Source organism: Bos mutus, chromosome 21, assembly GCF_027580195.1.
Source record: "Bos mutus isolate GX-2022 chromosome 21, NWIPB_WYAK_1.1, whole genome shotgun sequence".
NCBI classification, from domain to species: domain Eukaryota; kingdom Metazoa; phylum Chordata; class Mammalia; order Artiodactyla; family Bovidae; genus Bos; species Bos mutus.
The window spans coordinates 40961281-40982715 of NC_091637.1; the positions used below are offsets into that span (position 1 = coordinate 40961281).

At 35.7% G+C, this 21435-nt stretch overlaps 1 protein-coding gene across 13 annotated transcripts in view; it reads right to left on the reverse strand.

The window, feature by feature from the left end:
• Positions 1-21435, reverse strand: part of HEATR5A (HEAT repeat containing 5A) — a 99205-nt gene that overhangs the window by 29844 nt on the left and 47926 nt on the right. For 10 of the 13 annotated variants that reach the window (XM_070358687.1, XM_070358686.1, XM_070358690.1 and 7 more), the window contains 9 exons: positions 19582-19745; positions 19195-19370; positions 13138-13243; positions 12331-12521; positions 10318-10474; positions 7720-7909; positions 6674-6843; positions 4150-4176; positions 1780-1918 (listed from right to left, as the gene is read on the reverse strand). In XM_070358687.1, the coding sequence (XP_070214788.1) occupies positions 1780-1918; positions 4150-4176; positions 6674-6843; positions 7720-7909; positions 10318-10474; positions 12331-12521; positions 13138-13243; positions 19195-19370; positions 19582-19745 (1320 nt within the window). The remainder of the gene's footprint in view (positions 1-1779; positions 1919-4149; positions 4177-6673; positions 6844-7719; positions 7910-10317; positions 10475-12330; positions 12522-13137; positions 13244-19194; positions 19371-19581; positions 19746-21435) is intronic. The other 3 variants (XM_070358694.1, XM_070358693.1, XM_070358695.1) reach the window with 1 other exon arrangement.

Consider the following 21435-nt stretch of genomic DNA (forward strand, 5'->3'; position numbering starts at 1 on the left):
ACACCCAGGACTGATCTCCTTTAGGATGGACTGGTTGGATCTCCTTACAGTCCAAGGGACTCTCAAGAGTCTTCTCCAACACCACAGTTCAAAAGCATCAATTCTTTGATGCTCAGCTTTCTTTATAGTCCAACTCTCACATCTATACATGACTACTGGAAAAACCATAGCCTTGACTAGATGGACCTCTTTGGACAAAGTAATGTCTCTGCTTTTTAATATGCTATCTAGGTTGATCATAACTTTCCTTCTAAGCGTATTTTAATTTCATGGCTGCAATCACCATCTGCAGTGATTTTGGAGCCCAGAAAAATAAAGTCTGACCTGTTTCCCCATCTATTTGCCATGAAGTAATGGGACTAGATGCCATGATCTTAAGTTTTCTGAATGTTGAGCTTTAAGCCAACTTTTTCACTCTCCACTTTCACTGTCATCAAGAGGCTCTTTAGTTCCTCTTCACTTTCTGCCATAAGGGTGGTATCATCTGTATATCTGAGGTTATTGATATTTCTCCCAGCAATCTTGATTCCAGCTTGTGCTTCTTCCAGCCCAGCATTTATCATGATGTACTCTGCATAGAAGTTAAATAAGCAGGGTGACAATATACAGCCTCGACATACTCCTTTTCCTATTTGCAACCAGTCTGTTGTTCCATGTCCAGCTCTAACTGTTGCTTCCTGACCTGCATGTAGGTTTCTCAAGAGGCATGTCAGGTGGTCTTGTATTCCCAACTCTTTCAGAATTTTCCACAGTTTATTGATCCACACAGTCAAAGGCTTTTGCATAGTCCATAAAGCTGACCTCTTCCAGCCACTGCTGAGTTTTCCAAATTTGCTGACATATTGAGTGCGCACTTTCACAGCATCATCTTTTAGGATTCGAAATAGCTCAACTGGAGTTCCATCACCTCCACTCGCTTTGTTCGTAGTGCTACTTCCTAAGGCCCACTTGATTTCACATTCCAGGATTTCTGACTCTAGGTGAGTGATCACACCATTGTGATAATCTGGGTCGTGAAGATCTTTTTTGTATAGTTCTTCTGTGTATTCTTGCCACCTCTTCTTAATATCTTCTGCTTCTGTTAGGTCCATACCATTTCTGTCCTTTATTGAGCACTTTGGAAACTATATATTTTAAAAGTATAAGACATTATCATTTCTATTTTTGTAGTCTGAATTTATACACATGTTTGTGTTAGTTATATGATTTTAAAATGAAGAGATACACTTAAAACCTTACTGGCTAAGAAGTCCTTTAATTCAGCTCTAAAACATAGAAGGGGCAAAGAAATCCTTTAATTTGAAGCAGATTCATCTATGAGAAATTTTATTCAATTAGATTTGAGGGGAAGAAAGGCACATAGCATAAATGACTTCAGGCCTAAATGCAATTTCAATCCATTGTAAAAAAACTGGTCCAAAACCAACAGCTCTCAGACGTCAGTACATACTACCGTTAGTGGAGGATAAGGAACAGATCACTGGGCGCTACTCCCCCATTTCTGGCTTAGACTTGGGATGGAGCCCAAGAATTTGCATTTCTAACAAATTCCCAGGTGAGTTGGATGTTGCTGCTGTGGGGAGCCTGTTTGAAAACCACTGCTTTAAACCAGTAAAATCACTGGTTGGAATGATAACTGTTTAGCAACCGTCACTTATAGCACATTTAAGATATTATATACTAACTTTTAAATTTCCCTTTAAAAACTCATGTCTCTAGAGAAGCTTTAGGATTAAAATAATCATCTGAGCTGGAGATAATACTGATAAAGAGAATTACCCAGAGTCAGTTCTTCTCTGCTGTTCTTAGCAAGCATAACAGCGTGCTCTGAAACTTCAGCTGCTTCTCTCTGAACAAGCTGACATAAACAAGCCAGTACTGCTCGTCTCAGTAACAAATAGGGACTACAGAGATTCACCTGAAAAATACCATTTGGGAAGTAAAGGAACCGAAATTCTTGGTGACATTCAAAAAGTCTAACAGATTACTCACTGGACCCCTCCTGATTCATTAGATATACAGAGATTTCTTCAACTATCTTAGCACGTATTTTTTACTAAATAACTTAGAAATAGCTTAAGGAGTAATACATGTACTTATTATGCAATATTCATAAACAAACCCAAGCAAAAGTCTCTTGACAATGTTAGAAGACATAAAATGTATATGAGTAAAACAGTTTTGAGAGACAAAGGGATACCACTGAAAAAGAATTTATTTGCAGCTTATACACTACTGTATATACAAGTGCTCATGGAACCATATACTGTTATGTTTTATGTGGAACTATATACTATTACATTTTATGAATCTCCAAGTTTATATAAATCTATATGAGCACTGTAGCATAGTGATTAAAATGGAGGCTCTAGAGTCAGACTGTCTCAGTTTGGGTCCTATATCCATGACTTACTAGCTATGTGACCACGGGCAAATTATTTAAATTCTCTGTGCCTCAGTTTCCTCATTTATTATATGAAAATAACACTACCCTATCTCACAGGGCTGCTGTAAAGTCAACACAAAGAAACATGCAAAGGTGCTTAGCACAGTACCTGGCAAATAGTAAGTATGCGCAATTAAACATTAGCTATAGCTATTATTAATGCAGCCTCTATCAATAGTTTATGCAGATGCCATAGAGAGTAAGTAAATGCATTTTCAAATAAAGGCAGAAAGAGTTTTAACTCAGAAAACATATTCACCAAAAGTGCTCTCTAGAGACATTATAGATAGCAAATTTTATACATGCATATCTACTTATATGTGGATATACATATATGTACACAGATATCTAAATATCTTCATGATAGAGAATATTTCTTCTCGAATGACAGACTCAATACATATTCTTTTTACTGAGAAGTATTTAAACAATGTAAATCTCAATAAGCTGCATCTACTGAGGGTAAATGATAGTACAAATGGTGATATACCTTAAATGAGTAATTAAAACAAGTCAAAGGTGATTTCATAAGTAGAATAAAGCCTAGAGATTTTAAAATTTATTTCATTCCAACTATGAAAATAAAGACCAGTTTGGTGTGGCTTATGACAATAAATGTCTTCAACAGTGATTTTCCAAGCGGCATTTGAGAATTAATGGCATAATTCTTATAAGCGCCTTTAGATCTGGCTTATGTGGGAAAGGCATGACTGAGGCAGGTGAGTCTGCCAAAAAGAGCAGAGGCACACTTCTGAGAAAAGCGTAGGCAGTGGTGGGGGGTTCTGGCACATGACCCTATGCAGAGGGCTAAACCCTTAATTTTATCATGAGCTAAAAGACAAAGTCTGTAAATATACTATCAGTGAAATATATGGATGAGGTCTGCTTTATAAATATGTTCTATTATACCCTCGAGTACATGTCATGGACAGTGGAAAGACAGGAATGTCATTCACAAAGTTTCAAGGTTATGTCATTCTAGTCATGTTTAAGAACTTTGCTGTTAGAAACTCGTACACAGGCTAACAGAGAACTTAAAATGTAAAAAGATTAAGTTTATTCATGCCCAAGATTAAGGCTGTATTTAACAACAATAGCAAAGAAGCACTCTAAAGACAATTTTAAAGAAAAGTTAATGAATCTACTAGCTGTATTAACTGGAGCATATACAAGCATATAATTCAAGGCAGGTGCAGCATTTATTCAGGCTGGTCATACAATCTTTTAGAAAAAGCATGCTCAAAAGTACTCTACTTATTCAGTAGAAAAAATATTAAGGACTGTCACACAAAACAAAATGGGACGCTTAATATCTCCATGTCATTCTCCAGCATTTATATTGGGAAGAAGAACAGAGCGGGTTAAGGCAAACAATCAAGCAGGCAAAATACAGAAATTAAAATCAAACTATATGTTCAATTCCTTTCTGAAATGAATATATTAAATCAAAATGATGCAAAATTAAATGCAAAGAGTGAGTGCACCAGCTGGAGAAGGTTAGGGAGGATTTGTTTACGCTGGTATTAAGTTAACACCATGTAACATGCCACACACACTGGACTTTGCATTAATGGTTAGCTTAAACAGGGAGATGCAGAGGAAAAGAAGAACATCTACAACCAAAAGGGCCGGGGGCGGGTGGACACAAAGAAACAGCACTGCAAACCTCAAATAAAGTTAGGAATCGGGGGTCAGGGACCTACCAACACAGAATTATCCAACAAGATCTCCTGCACAAAAACAAACGACAGACTGGTCATGACAAAAACCAAAAGATAAACACCAGGATGACTCTGACAACAGTCAGCTAAGCATTAAAATATACATGTTGATAGAGCTATCATTCAAATTGGCTTAGCTTCAGCTTTAAAGATAGGCCATAAATACTTCATTTTCCAACTTAAAACATGAGTTGAGCTAAGATTTTAAAAACAGTCAACTCAAGATATAGATAACAAAAATACAGTAATTTCAAAATGCACATTTGTTTAATTAGGTTTTCCTTTGGAATCTTTCATCAAGCCTTAGTAATAAAACCAGATCAAGTAGACATCAGTGTGAAAGGAGTGATCTGGATTACCTTCACATGAACAGGTGTCCCGTAAGAGACAAAGTTAATCGTTTACCTCATCACAAGTTATAGATTTTTTTACTCTTGGAAGCCAAGTTTTAAAACTGTGAGTAGTGAGAATTGCAAGTGTAGCTAAGGCCAAGTTCAGAATGGAAGTTAAATAGCATGCAGTTAGAAGAAAATCCTTTATAGTAAGATTCTTTCCTAATGATTAAATGTATTCTGAATATTCAGAGAGTTTCAGTTAATATGAAAACACTTCATGCTAAATAATTAATTTCTATGAAGAAAAGAAAACCTGAACATAAAGTTATTAATAGGAAAGCAGAAGCAATTTTATTATTACAGGGCATAGTTTAAAATATAATAAATTTAGGATAAAAGCTTTACTAACCAAAATTTTAAGTTACAAAATTAACACACTATAGTGATAGCAATTTTTGAATTTAATTTCTGTATTAAAAAGATTATTTTATAGCTTAAGTATTATGAGTAACATGAATAAGATCTGTAATTGTTGCTTCTGATTTTCTCAGTGGCTCTAAATGTACCTAAAAGAAAAAATCTGAGAACAGTGTCTATTCTTCTTTGTATATAACCTTCTTAGTCTGGGAAAACAAAAGAGTAATGAATGCAATCAGAATTAATTCATTAGGAATTAGTTATGCTCTTTATTTCTCAATAAACTCTACTTAATGAATAAATTCATGTATTAGTTAAAGAAGAAATTTTAAATGGTTATTAATGGAAATTTTCTACTATGATTCAAGAAGAAAAAAAGGGTAGTATTGATATATTTAAATGGAGAGCAGAAAGTTAGGTCAACTTGCAGAGGAGTGGGTTATCTTTCAATAATTAATGTTGGCAATGGTTCTTCAAATATAAAGAGCAATATTACTGGGAAAAGTTGCTGAATGATAAAGGTAATATTCTTTTCCAGGAGGTGCTATATTCTCTAATAAATGTTTAATACAGATAGAAACCGAAGTTTCTATCAGGAAAGTCAGTCATCTTCTCTCCTTAAGAGTCTTAGATAATTATGACTATGAAAATCAATATGAAGATAAATAAAATTCTACATCTAAGTTATATGTTAAGAAAACAAAAACAACTACAATTTATTGAGTGGTTATTAAGTGTCGAGGACCCATGCCTTTACAGGTGGCATCTTGTGTAACCCTTGTGTTTTACAGACAGGAAAGATGAGGCTGGGGGAGGTTATGGGCCATCCCTAAGGCCACAGAGCTAGGAGCGGGCAGAGTTAAGAGGTATCCATAACTACCAAGTAAACATGAAATACTGAAATGAGGACTGGAGAAGGAGTTCAGAAAGCTGGTTCTAGACTCAAAGCTACTAATACCTAGATATATTACCTTGGGCAAAATATTTCACTTTTTGCTCTTTATACTTTTATTGAGAATGTTGGTTTTAATAATGTTTGCGGTTCTTTCAAGGTTTGAAATGCTGCATATTTTGTCTCAAGTTTGAAAATGACAGGTCTTGTCTACAGTGATGATTCTCAACTATCATGTTACTAAGGGGAGGGTGCTGTAAACATCACAAGGGCAGAAAAAGTTGAAAATCAATGGTCTAAGTTTTAACTCCAACTGTAACTTTTTCAGGCAAGTCCAGATAGAAACTGGTGATGCTCACAGTAAATCTTAAAACCACTGATGATCATGAACCACCTAATCAGAACACTGTATTGATCACCTTCACCTTTCTATGTTCATTAGACACACTGTTAGAACCCAGATGTTGAAGCATACACTGCTAGAATATTCAGGAAAAATATTTCATCTGGGATGAAAATAACTTTATATGTAAGTTTGGAAAACAGGAAAAAGAAGAAGTAGGAAAAAAATTGCTATTGCCACATAAATATTTCCATGTCCTACAGCATTTATACAGTACCTGGGATGTTAGCACTCAGTATTAATGAATCAATATTCCAAATACTAAGTTTAACATTAATGGAAGGGAAAGTGAATAAATATATGAGCAGTTTAAGATACGATTATATGAAGTTACCCCACACCCTCCCCCAAAAAGACTAAAATTGAGGGAAAATAACTATTGTATATGGTCGAGAGATTAACAAATAAATTTAAATTTCCAATAAAAGAAACTAACGACATATGCAGTTTTATACTCACACAGAGACAGCTGACCAGGCTAGACAAGTTGACATGTCGTGGAGCGAACATATGAAGCTGCTGAAGGCAAGAGATGGCCTGAGCTTGGACAAGGCAGTCTGGGTTATCTTGCATCACTGCACAACCCAGCAGACAGGAACTTCTTAGGGTAGAAACAGAAGTGCTGTTACCTAAGATGAAAGCAGAAAGCTTTAAATCGGCCTAGAAAATCATTACCCTTGAAACACATATTACTGGGCTTAAAATTTCTTTTTTTCCTCTAATTTTAAACTTGAGGTTCTGTGAAGTAAATTTCTTCTTCAGAAGGAGGGATAATCCAGGTTATAAGTTTTTAGATAATGTTAGTTATTTTTAGTCTGAAAGGTTCATGGCAACACAAATCATTAGGCAAAGAACTGAAGACTGCAGTTCACATCAAATTTTCATGAAAAGTAGACTTAGAAATTGCTAATAATAACCCTGCTCGTATTAGTTGAGGGTTGCTTTTATATATTAAAATCATGTATTTTGCATTTGAATAGATCAGAATAACTGAGTTTTGGGGCTTAGTCATTCGTATCTTATAAGAGATAAGAGGTTTTGAAACTATTCCTTTTTATGTTTGTCATTTAACTTGTTAAGGAAAGTATTTTTAAGACATTATCCTTCTAAATATGGTCCGCATCTTTACAAGATAAGAGAAATCTGACTGGCATTTATTTTAACAAAATATACTGAGCATTTACTGTGTGCCAATTACAAGGGTTTTGCGACTCTTCTCTTATTTGACAGAAGAGGAAACTAAAGCTTAGAGACGTGAAAGTTTTCCCAAGTCATCCAACTAACTAATGGTTGGTGAAGCTTAAATTTCTATTTTTTTTTTTTTCTATTATGTCATCACTAAGAAGTCAGTCTTCCCAAGATTATTCTCAATATTCTGCCCATATTTTTGAAAGAACATTCTGCTAAACTTCACTTTACTGAGAAGTGTTTGAGTCAATGAGAGAAACTTTTCATTTTTATGCATATATTTTTATGTAAAATATCACAAAAGCAGCTATAAATACCTTGTAGCTCTGGACCCAATGTAGTAATAAGGGCATTCAAACAGCGACCTAGACTTTGGTGAACTTCAGCATGAGTAGAAGGCACATTTAACAGCAACATCATAATAAGAGAAAGTGTTGGTTCTGCATGTGTATAATAGAGTGGGCCGGCAGAATCAATTATCAATGAGAGAGAATGCAGTGCCCAGGTCTGTCAAGACAGAGAAAAACAGTTAAAAATGTTATAGCAGCATTAAGAAACACAAAACACTACGAACTGTTCTTTTGTTGAAACGAGTGATAAAGTAGTATCACAGTCAAGTGTGTGTTATTACTAACTTGGAGAGAGAAACAAGGAACTTCAGGAGTTGAAGAAAAAAATTTAAATACCAGTAAAAAAACAACCGAGAGACAAATGTCCAATTTAGAATGGCATACATGGATACAGGGGCTTCCCAGATGGCGCTGGTGGTAAAGAATCTGACTGCCAATGCAGGAGACACAAGAGATGAGGGTTCCATCCCTGGGTCAGGCAGATCCCCTGGAGAAGGTAAGGGCAACCCACTTCAGTATTCTTGTCCAGACAATCCCATGGACAGAGGAACGTGGAGGGCTGCAGTCCACAGCATCTCAAAGAGTCGGACACAGCTGAAGCGACTTAGCTAGCACGCACACATATGGATATATCTCAGAACTGAGAATTCCAGAATCGTGTTTGGTTCTTTAGCTAACAGCCTGAACTAAATCTAGTGTGTTGAAAATTGTTTACTGCTTAATCTATATAGCGAATAAAAATTCAAATTTTTAAAAGATTCAACAGTATCTCAACTACAGGAAATAATACAAATCTCTTGGAACACAATGTTGAAGAAAGCCAAACATAAAAAAGTATATACTGTATGGTTCCACTGACATGAAGTATAAAATCAGGCAACACCAATATCACTGATAATCAGTGAAGTTGGATGGTGGGTTTAACAGGTTCCTTATAGCATGTTCTCTACTTTTATGTATGCTTGAACTTCCTATAACAACAAGTATCTAAAAAGTTCTCCCTTTAGGAAATCAACTAAGAAAGTTTTACCCCACTTATCAACAAATATGTAAAAAAAGCTTATAGTATTTTTAAATGGTAAAATGATGAGCTCCCATTAGGTGAGAAATGGCAGCAATCAAGAAGAGTCAGACTGATGACATTGGATGCCACAGAAAGAAAAATCTAATAATCAACAAAAGAGACTCAATAGAAAAGGAGTCTGTTCAGAATAGACTTTTTGAAGGGGAAGAGGAGAAATATAATAAATAGAAGCAAAAAGTACTGTATTAAAGGAATAAAGAAAGGATGGAATACCTTATAAATCAACTCAAGTAACAGATGATGTGAAAAAAACTATTAGTGATATGGTAATTCAAAGAATGAGACCCATGTTAGATGCTGAAGTTTGACAAGGTGGTGGTTAAACTGGATCTTACAGTACTAAAAAATGTGGATTATAAAATAGGAATAGAAAGAAGAGCAATAGGAAAAACCCCAGCACAGATATGAGAATGACGTGTGGGAGGAAAGCAGGAAGATCATCTTAGGAGAAGATCAGTACTTTGAGTTAATAACCAAAAAAGCTTCTGAGTCAGTTGATGGGACTTCAATGAGGAGTTGATTGAAGAAGCAAAGCAGTATCCCCAGCTTTTTGGTTGGGAAGTGGCAAGATGAAAATTTCCCAGGCAAAGACTTCTGGCTTCATATCTAGGTAGAGTTGTAAAGAACCTAAAAATAAAGTGACCAGGTAGGAGGCTACTATAGTAATTGAAAGTCTGAAAGTGAAGTCGCTCAGTCGTGTCTGACTCTTTGCGACCCCATAGACTGTAGCCTACCAGGCTCCTCTGTCCATGGGATTTTCCAGGCAACAGTACTGGAGTGAATTGCCATTTCCTTCTCCAGGGGATCTTCCCAACCCAGGGCTCGAACCCAGGTCTCCCACATGGTAGACAGACGCTTTACCATCTGAGCCACCAGGGAAGTCCACTATAGTAATCAGGGTCACACAAGGGGGACAGAGATACAATAAGGGGACCAGAAGAGCAGGAAGTACAACAATCATTCAAGATGTGATTAAGATCTCAGGAGAATGATGACTGGCAGAAATGAATAAGTTATGTAAAATAATATGGTAAAGTGGTTAAGAACATGAGTTTAAAGTCCGTGACTTATGTTCTTCACCTGACTCCACGATATATTAGTGGTTGTAAGTGTGAGCAAGTAACTTAGGTTCCATAAGCCTCAGTTTTCTTTCTATATAATGGGAATATACATCCTAGATAACTGTGAAGATTAAATACATTAATATGTTTAGAAAAATGTAATACAATGCCTGGTCCCTGTTAAGTTCCACAAGATAGTAGATGTTATTTTAAGATAGAAGGCAGATCAATTTTCAGAAAATGATACTGAATTTGACTTTAGGTATTGAGTATGAAGTAAAGATAGTGATATGTGAATTTTAAAAACCCACTGAGGTTAACAACAGTTTTAATTTTATTATGGAGCAAGAATTATTATATAAATTAGTAATGGTCAATACAACATAATGGGCATTATCTACAAATCAATCGTGTACTCACCTGCACATCAGGTGAGGTACTGTCCTGAGACAAAGTATAAAGGATTCCAACACAAGAATTCAAATGTTGAGAACTTATTCCTCCTAAGTACCTATGTAGGGATCCCAAAGCCAATGAGTGTCCTGTTCTGGTAACTGCATCCCTTGCTGATTTCAGTCTGTGATTATGGAAACAAAAATAAATGATAATTACTGCAATAGACCAATGCATGCACAGTCACTTAGGGAAACTTTTTATATAAAGAGCTGCAAAATTCAGAAATACATTTACAGTTAACTGATACAAAAAAATTCTGAAATAACTTGAAAGGTATCTTGAAAAGAAAAATATTTTAAATAAAAATGTCTTCACATATGTGATGCAACTACTGAGGGCCACACATCCGAGAGCCCATGCTCTGCAACAAGAGAAGCCACTGCAATGAGAAAACCGCACATCACATCTAGAGAGTAGCCCCCGCGTGCCGCAGCTAGAGAAAGCCCACACACAGCAATGAAGATCCAGCACAGCCAAGAATACATAAAAAAAAATTTTAGATGTCATCACATTATTAATAATAATTATTTAAATATAAACAATTTCAATGTCTTTCAGAAATACACACTAAATTCATATGGCATGCATTATTACCTTATCATTAAGTTATATTTTTAAAACTCTCACTGCAGAGATACTAATTCCATATAGAGTTCCAGCTCAAGAACTTTGATTTAAAATGAAATAAAGTAAGAGAACTTATTATTCATCCAGAGTTTTCACTGTATTCTAGTTTACACACTTTATATTGGGTCCTTTTATCCTCTCAGGAATCGTGAGATTCTTACTATTATCAGTTCCTTTTCACAAATGAGGAAATCAAAACGACTGAGTCATTTTGGCCAAAGAACTCTTACGAAGTAACCAACTATTAAATGGAAGAGTTGGAATTAGAACCAAGTTAGCAATCTGACAAGAGATATAGAGTTCATAACCAAATCAAGACATACATACTCAGGAGACTAGAAGGTCAAAGTGCCTTCTGCATTACTAGCACAGCTACTAACTTTATATACATATATAACTAATATAACCATGAGCATCTGCAGTTGTTTTATTTTTTCATACTACTTTCATATTTATTTTCTCATTCACCTTAACATTCTTAGCAGGCAGGGCATCATTAATAAACTTCTATTTGAAACAGAGAAAAACAGGTTAAGATGATTAAACAACCAGCTCATGGTTACAAAGCTGGTAGGAATGAACATACAGTTTATGTTTCCTGATCTGCAGCCTTTTTTCTTTCCAGTAGATTGTTTTACTACCTATCATCTATATTTTATATGATGAAACTCCCTAAGTTTCTTACTCCCAGAGTCTATTGGTGGCCTATTACATCACTCATATAGACAGTGATCTTTCTCATATAAAAACAAAAACCAAAGTAAAAATACTAATAATAGTTTTATGTTCTAAGAAAAGCAGTCGAAGGCAGCGGGGGTGGGGGTGGGGGTTCCACTTTAACCCTAACCCTAACCCTAGCTGAGCTTTTGAAATATGGTGTTGGAGAAGACTCTTCAGAGTCTCTTGGACTTCAAGGAGATCAAAGCAGTCAATCCTAAAGGAAATCAACCCTGAATATTCATTGAAAGGGCTGATGCTGATGCTGAAGCTGAAGCTTTAATACTTTGGCCACCTGATGTGAAGAGCTGAATCATTAGAAAAGACCCAAATGCTAGGAAAGACTGAAGGCAAGAGGAGAAGGGGATGACACAGGATGAGATGGTTGGATGGCATCTCCGACTCTATGGACAACAGTCTGAGCAAGCTCAGGGATATAGTGAAGGACAGGGAAGTCTGGTGTGCTGCAGTCCATGGGGTCGCAAAGAGTCAGACACGACTGAGTGACTGAACAACAACAAAATACGCCTTTCTCAGTTTTTTAAAGTTATAATCAGAAGTTTCATAAGTTCCAACAAGCTATACACAGTTTTGACACATATCTCATGAGTATTAAGTAAGAAATTCACTTACTTGTCAAAGCTAACTTGAGCTAATGCAGCAGTAAAAGCTCCATCATCAACTACTTGGGCTAATCTAGCCCATGCCTCTGCAGCTGCACATCTCAAGAGGGGGCTGGGACTTTCTAAGGCTCCCATCACCAATGCAAGGACAGGTCTTCTCACTTCTTCTGGACCCAAATGTCCCTTAGAGCCAGCCACATACTGAAACATGTAAAAAACAATCCAAACTTACAACTGTAGTAAATTCTCTTATCCAGTTTGGAATATATATTCTGGTTAACCAAATATGTTCATATTCAGTGATTACTACTTAAAAAAAAAAAATCAAAACACCAGAAACACACACTGACATACAAATGTAATTTTTCTCATGAAGTACTTTAGAATTTCAAGCCTCCAGGCAAACAATATGGTGATCAATTATCACTGTACTACATATGTGTTCAAAGAACATTAATAGGGATTTCCATAAAATAAATGACCAATGAAGTCTATTTTACTTAGAAACAGTAAGTCATAAATGCGACAATGAGCCAGATTTGGTCCATAGGCCATAATCTGCCAATCCCAGGTCTCCGATATTAGGCTTGGTAGGTTAAAACATGTTTCTAAAATAGTATTATAGGTTTGACTTCTGACCAGCGAGTTTTATTCTGAGAAAAAGTAAAAGGGGAATTACAAATCCTGAAACAAGAAAAATGGGGGGGAGGGGAAACCATCTTTTAAAAACTTCTTCCCTCAACCTACTTAGTTGGCCACATATTAGGGGAAAAAAAGAAAATCAAGTAAGCGGGAATTTAAAAAAAAATAGAATTACCTTCAAGAAACTAGAAACTGAAGAAACAACATGTAACTGAACTACTTGTTGACGAGCTCCTTTTGTATGCTTTACACTGTCCAAAAGCTGTTCCAATACAAGAAGCCTAAAATCAGAAACAACAAGATTTAAAGAGAAATTAAGTCAAAGGGCAGTATTAAGTATCCACTACTAATTTGTTTGGTTGCATTTTATTGGAGCTACTAAAATGAGATAAACTGTTGTCAAATACACTGAAGCCTTTTGGGAAATGAAAATATATTAATACCAATGCAAAAGTATTTTGACTATGTGTCATGACACTGAGGGAGGAAAAAATAAATAACATGTATCACTTGATGTAGATTTACCTGGGCAAATCTGGCTATTTCAGCAACTATTTTCTAAACAAAGGGTATTTTAAAAGTTACCTGCATCAACATTTTTGTTCTTAGTAACAGGACTTATTGGATTCAAATACATTGCTTCATTTTAAAGGCAGCCTGGACTTCTCACAGTGAATCACTGTGAGAAGAAGCACAACCTTCTGAACCCCAACTATACCTTAAACATGTACGTGGGGATCATACTATATATAGCATAGTTTTTACACTTGCTTTTCTCATTAACATTACCTCTTTATCACTTTTCAAATCATTTTTATTCTTCAGGAAGCCAAATTTTACTATACACATTCTACAGTTTATTCAACCATTTTCCTACTAGTGCAGAGTAATATTCTTATTTTCACAATTCTGTAATTCCACCTATAATGAATGTGCATATCACTTTTGGTCTGGGATTGAATGTGCTCGTTAGGTTTTAATGTATTAAAAAACAATGTGAGTTGTTTTTCATGTTCTTATAACACAGGAGTTTTTTAAATTCATTTGATGAGATTAAAGATATGTTAACCATGAAAAAAAATCACCCCCTTTTCTCCCCACCAATTATTCTGTTTATAAACATTGCTTCAGAGCTCTGAATTTCCTTTCTCTCCTTCTCTCCCTTTAAATCAGGGTTAGGGTTAGGGTTCGGAGAAGGCAATGGCACCCCACTCCAGTACTCTTGCCTGGAAAATCCCATGGATGGAGGAGCCTGGTAGGCTGCAGTCCATGGGGTCGCGAAGAGTCCGACATGACTGAGCAACTTCACTTTCACTTTTCACTTTCATGCACTGGAGAAGGAAATGGCAACCCACTCCAGTGTTCTTGCCTGGAGAATCCCAGGGACAGGGGAGCCTGGTGGGCTGCCGTCTATGGGGGTCGCACAGAGTTGGACACGACTGAAGCGACTTAGCAGCAGGGTTACGGTTAACCCACTGAGTGAAAACAGGCATGACTGGCTGAAGATGGCATGTGGGGGTATACTTTTACTCAACTCTACTGTACTTCCAATAATATTTCTAAAGCCCTTAACTAAATCTCTATCACTCTGTTGAGCCCAAAAAGCCCAAACACAGTTCTGCTCCAAAGGATACTTCTGTTATCAAAACAGAATAGATATGGAACTTACGTTTTTTTAAATAAACCCAGTTGTGGAAAAAGTTAAGTCAGAAAAAAAGGAAGGTATGCGAGGTTACATTATATGACTCGAGGAAAGCAATATACATAAAATCAATTCAGAGGATAAACACAGTGAATCACTAAAAATTTAGGGAAAATCATAGTAACTCTTAAGTAGTCTATTTAAATATTTATTTCCTATTTCAAGGTTAATTCAGTTCATTGCAATAAATAAAAAGAAAAATAAAATTCACCCCAAATCCCACCATTTAGAAAGCCAAAAAAAAAAAAAAAACCACCCCCCCCTCAAAAAAATAGAAAGCCATATTTTGACATTTTTGGTCTTATCTCTCCAGATATATGGATCATTTTTTAAAAACTGGTTTCACAGTATACATACTTTGTTAATAACTTTTTTATTTCCCTAAACATTAATCCCACCTTATTAACTATTGTACTGAAACAGTTTTATTTTTCTCTTTTTTATCTTGACCTCCTGTGATTTTGTTTCTAATTTAAGTATAACTGACATACAATATTGTCTAAGTCACAAGTATGCAATATAGTGATTCACAATTTTTAAAGATTACATTCCAGTTATAGTTACTTTCAAACAACTATATTCCCTGCATTGCACAGGATCTTCTTGTCGCTTATTTCACACACGACAGTTTGTGCCTCTCAGCTGCTACCCCCTGTTGCTCTCCCCCTCCCCCTTCCCTCTCCCCCTGGTCACCACTAGTTTTGTTCTCTGCATCTGTGAGTCTGCTTCTTTTACATTATATTAACTAGTTTGTTGTATTTTTCAGATTCCACACATACTGAAATAATTTTAAATTGCTATTAGAATTAATTAACTAATTCTCTAGTTTGGGATATTTAGGCCATTTCTAATTTTTATTACAACTAACACAATAAATGTATCATATAAAATTTTTCTGTTTTCCAAGACCATATGTAAGTCATTATGCTTCAAGAAAATATTTATAACCAAATTGCCCAGCAGGAAGAAAAATTAAGGGTAACCATATGGTCAGGCTTATGAATTTAAAACCTAAAACATCATTATTAGACCATATCCTAATCACCTGTTATAATGAAACTGTGTCATGTTGAAAGTACTAAAAATACTTAAGATTAGAGCTTGAGAATTTTGTTATATTTTAATAAAATCTGACCTGTACTATTTTCTTGCCCACATACATAGGCCAAAGACCCTAAATGAGACTACCAGAGCCCAAACTTTTCTCTCCAGCCTTTATTCCCATATTCTGACACGGATCACAAGAAAACATTCTGACTCTTCAGGAAGATGGAGATGACCACTTTTTAGTAATACTGAATTTGTATTCCTAAGTAGTATCAATTATATAATTATTAGTTCATATTAATATAATTAATAAAATTAGCTGGTGCTGAAGCTGAAGCTCCAATACTTTGGCCACCTGATGTAAAGAACTGACTCATTGGAAAAGACTCTGATGCTGGGAAAGACTGAAGGCAGGAGGAGAAGGGGATGACAAAGGATGAGATGGTTGGATGGCATCACCAACTCAATGGACATGAGTCTGAGCAAGTTCCAGGAGTCAGTGATGGATAGGGAAGCCTGGCATACTGCAATCCATGGGGTCACAAAGAGTTGGACACGACTGAGAGACTGAACTGAACTGATTAGTTCAGAACAAAGTTAGATAATAAAACGTTTGAGTCTGGATGAAATGAAAACATACAAGTAATTAAGTAAACAGGAAAGACATAAATATTGAAAATGCTGATTTACCTTTCTTATACATTCAGAGAGAGGGTGTATAATGGGGAAAATTTTTACTACTGAGAGCTATAACTATCCTTTTCCTCTCTCTCCATCAGTTTACACTGTACATTACTTTATAGCATTTTTAGCACTGTTCTCTGCATGCCAGAATCACCTAAGGAGTTTAAAAAATTTTAATGTCCAATGCGGTATGCATACCATTACTATTAAATCAGAACCTACATTTTAAAACATTTAAAAAAATGATCCAAATGACTGCAATGTACAGTCAAGGTACTTAATTCAGATGAATTAAGTAATTCATTCTTTGTAATTAGGTGCAAAATATATTGGAAAGTAACCATAAATAACACATGTATAAGATCAGTAATAATTTCTTCTCTGTATAAAATATCTTGATATTCCAGAGCTTTCAACATTTTAGTGCTTTAAAATTATCAATACAAAGTTTTCTTAGTTTTAGAATCCTACAGTCAAAATAATCAATGATTTAAAGATAATTTAATTCCTAAGTGCATAAATAAAGTACTAAAAACCTATTTCTAATTTCAGGACAACCTCATGTTATGAGTTTCTTTTAAACTGTTTTAACACAAAGATAACCACCACAACAAAACACTTGAAAACATTCACTTGTTGAATACAGGTACTTGAAGACCTTTCTTTTCTAGAGATGCAAATCTATGGCCCAGAGAAGGGTCTGCCTTGTAAACAAGTAACATCTCTGGATAACAGGAAACTAGAAGCTCAACTTTGCTGTCTGTTTCTCTGTGGTGCTCAAGTGCATCCACTGGAGATTGCTAATAGTTGCTAAATGCAGGATCCTGCCAGACCACTTCCTTTAAAACTCTCCAAACTACGGCCTACTATTTTTATTCAGTTACGAATTCAAAGAGAATATGCTTTGCTTTACCAGGTTGTAACATTTTCATTAAGACAAACAAGACCTCTGCTCCCCTGAATATTCATTCTATATGTTATTTTTATCCAGGTGGGATAAAAAGAAATGTGGCACATTTTAAAGTTCATTAAACTGTAAAAAACAGAAATAAGAAACTATTTCCTTGAAACTGTAATTATTTCCTTGAAACTGTAAATGGGCAATAAATCTGGGTAAAATCAAAAAGAAAATCACCTTCCCTAGAAGAGCAATAAAACCAATGTTTTAAAAGGAAAATTTGTAAGAAGTATGCTTTTTCCCCCACTTTTTATCTGAGACTTATCAAAGAGTTTAACAGAGTCTTTCAAGAACATGCTTAATTTAAATCTTTTGCTCATAAGGCTGCAGTTATTGCTGTATTAATCCAAATTAAGTATTTGAAATTAATTGTATGCACTATAAAATAATACAGTTACAGGCTAGTTCAAATCTTCTCTCCATCAGTAATTCTTTAAAAATTCCAGACCACTGTGATTTTCCTCTCATCTTTTAGTGCTACAGCATTCATTTATAAGTTAGTCACATATTGTCTTAACTTTATAGTTATAGTATACAGTGAACTATAGGTTACAAATTTCAAATCATCTTTTGAAATTAATTTCAAAATATGCATATACCATATGATACTAAGTACTATTGTAAGTTAAAATAGAACATGAAGTTATTAAAAATCAACATAAATGTTATTTGTTTTCTATCCACTGAAAGTAGACTATCTAAAAGCCTGTTTCAGAAATGTGTTGCTGCCGCTGCTGCTGCTGCTAAGTCGCTTCAGTTGTGTCCAACTCTGTGTGACCCCATAGACAGCAGCCAACCAGGCTTCCCTGTCCCTGGGATTCTCCAGGCAAGAACACAGGAGTGGGTTGCCATTTCCTTCTCCAGTGCATGAAAGTGAAAAGTGAAAGGGAAGTCGCTCAGTCATGTCTAACTCTTAGTGACCCCATGGACTGCAGCCCACCAGGCTCCTCCATCCATGGGAGTTTCCAGGCAAGAGTACTGGAGTGGGGTGCCACTGCCTTCTCCGAATGTGTTGCTGACAAGACTCAAATATTTCTGCGATTCTTCATCAGAGACCAAGGTAAATCCCTTACCTAATTGGTATTCTCTGGAAGACATAACTGATAAAATTATATAAAAACTATGATCTATCATTGTTGCTGGCCTAGCATAAAAGAAACAAAGAGAAGGAACATGAATGAATGAAGACAGTTAATATTTTGCAAACTGTTAACCAGCACAGCCTACGGGAGAGATTCAGTTCCCATTCAGTATCTCAGATAAAAACAGAATTTCCTGGATACTAGACATGAGTAGTAGGTTTTGATCCCCAAGAAAGATATTACCCTGTTACCCTCAATGAGAAATCATTAGCAGTCTTTATAATTTTTAAAAACCAAAATTCATTTCAAGTGAAGTGAATCTACCAAATTGAAGACTAATCTGTTTTAATCTAATTTTTCTGAAACTGAAGATATAGTATGAGATCTTGTCTGTTCAGACAACCAGTGTTTCTGTTTGCAATACTGGCTCATAAATCACTGTTTTTTTGTGTCACTGAGTTTTACATTCGTATTTTCAGCTAGATGAGAAGTTAATGCGGGAAAAGCATTGCATCCACCATAGTGCCTAGCAGTTTTCAGTTTAATCACTGACTTCATTACTTCTTATTAAATATTTAGCCAACTGAATAATTAAACAAGAGCCTTTAATCTCACCTTCACCTGTCATCTATAAGAAGTCTTTTATATTAATGAGAACTTCTGACAACTTCTTTTTTACCAGTCTATTATGCATTCACTGAACAAATTACCAAACCTGAAACACATTTCAGGATAAGTGAACCTCTGAAGACGGTTTACCTTTGAGCTTCTCCCACATGAGCGCATACAACTCCAAACAGCTTGACTGCAGAGCTAGTAACTGACAGCATTGGAGGTAAGGGCTTAGGCACCGAATCTCCCTCTACATCTTTCTCGTAAATAGAGTAAGGGTCATACTCGAGACTTCCACAAGCAATACCACTACCAAGCAGGAGCTAAAAGAAAAAAAAAAAATTGCATATAGGGTTTTAAAACGACTATTCCGGACTTCCTTGTGGTCCAGTGGTTGGTACTCTGTGCCCTGGTTGGGTAAGGAGGATCCCACTTGCCGTGCAGTGTGGCCAATTTAAAAAAAACAACAAAAAACAAATTAAACCACAGTTTATAGGTTGAATCAATCCAAGAGTTATTGAAAAATGACCATACCTGTTCTTCAATAAATCTATGGTCAGTCTCTTGTAGCAAAGGACTTAATATTAGAAGATCATCTTGATGACAGAGGGGTGGGAGTAAAAATGCGGATGCGGCCACCTGTATATCAGGGGCGGTCAGGTCAGCAGCCAGCTCTCTGAGGATAACACTGAGGTTTCCTGTTGAGTCACAGAAAAAGAGCAATTAGCAATTTAGCAATAGCAGTTAACAGGTCTGAGAACGGGGTTTAAAGAGCCCAGGGTGAACGTTAAACTGCATTATCAGCTAACTTTAATCTATCACAGCCTCTTTAATCTGTTCTCCTCCCTGAGAAATGCCCTACCGATAAAAAGCTCAACTATGTGTTGCTGACCACAAGGATAAGAACAAACATCTCAAAGTATGTGTGTATGTATATTTTAAGCACTAAATAAATACTACTACCATCATTTTAAATAAAATGACATGGAGCATAAAAACAGAAAGAAAAAAGAGTAACAAAGGCAGACAAAGCAGGCATAATATTAGTAGTATGGCAGCCTAACTCCCCACCACCCCAGCAAATGACTGTCACTCATCCTAACCAGCTAGATCAATCTCGGTTCACCTGTACTCTCAACTGACTATCTCATCACCCTCCATACTATTTTGGAGCAGTCCCTGGAAAGCCTATCACTTGCATCTATAAATATTTCACTGTGTATCACTAGAGTTAAGGATGTTTTAAACAATTTCACTATCATAATTTGATGTTTTAGTAATTACTAAACAGGGACTTCTCTGTGGACAATCCTCCCTTGAAGAAGATATAAGACTCAAGACACACACACGTTAACTAAAAAATGAAGGTAGGAAATACTAAGCTTCATAGAGGATGAAAAACGAGTATATAGCTATGTTTAGAGAAAGGAGAGATTATATAAACACAGCAACTGGGGACAGTGGACAGGGATCAATAAAAGCTTAATGAAGCAAGTAAGAGTGTGTTAGTTTAGTTACCAGTATGTGATACTCAAGAAAATAATTCTATTGGTGGCATAACATGCAAGCTATGTTTGGTACTACAGCTAAATGTGAAAACAGTGGTATATCTCCATTTCTCATATAAAGTAACTGCTGGCCGCCTAACTGTCCCTGAACAAAGTACTTAAAGATGATTCAGTTTTAAAATGCAAATATGCTTCTCCTGTAAAAATACACCACTTTCTGATGCTAATGAGGAGCAATTTTCAGTGTGGAGAAAATTAAAATACTTGAATGCAGATCCATAACGAAACTGAGATAGGAAATAAATATTAGGAACCCAAGTTTTGTTCCATAAACTTAAGAAAATTAAGCAACTATTGTGACAAAATTCTGCTTTTGTTGGACAACCATGATGAAAAGTTATATAAATTCTTTTTTTTTCCAGCCATGCCAAGTGGTTTGTGGGATCTCAGTTCCCTGACCAGGGACAGAAGCCGGGCCGCAGAAAAGCCTGAAATCCTAACTAGTAGGCCACCAGGGAAATCCCCAAAAGAAATAGATTTGAAGTAATGATTAACTTAATTTGGTTAGTTGAAAAAAAAAAAAAAAAAGATGCTCCCATTAGAGGCCATTTTCAACTTTCACCTCTTAAAACAAGCATCTTAAAGTATTCAGTAGTAGTAGCAATACATTTTCTTAAAACTGTATTTGAAATTTATAAGAAAGGATACAGAACTAATTGCAAAATAAGGGCAAGCTTTTTTTTTTTTACCAAATGCAGTATTCAAATATTCTGAAGTCATCTTGAGCCCAATAAAAGCAAAACCTACATTATAAACTTTGTAAGATAAATTATACCTTGGTATACCACTCAAGATTAAAGTGCTATCTGGACAGAGTTAA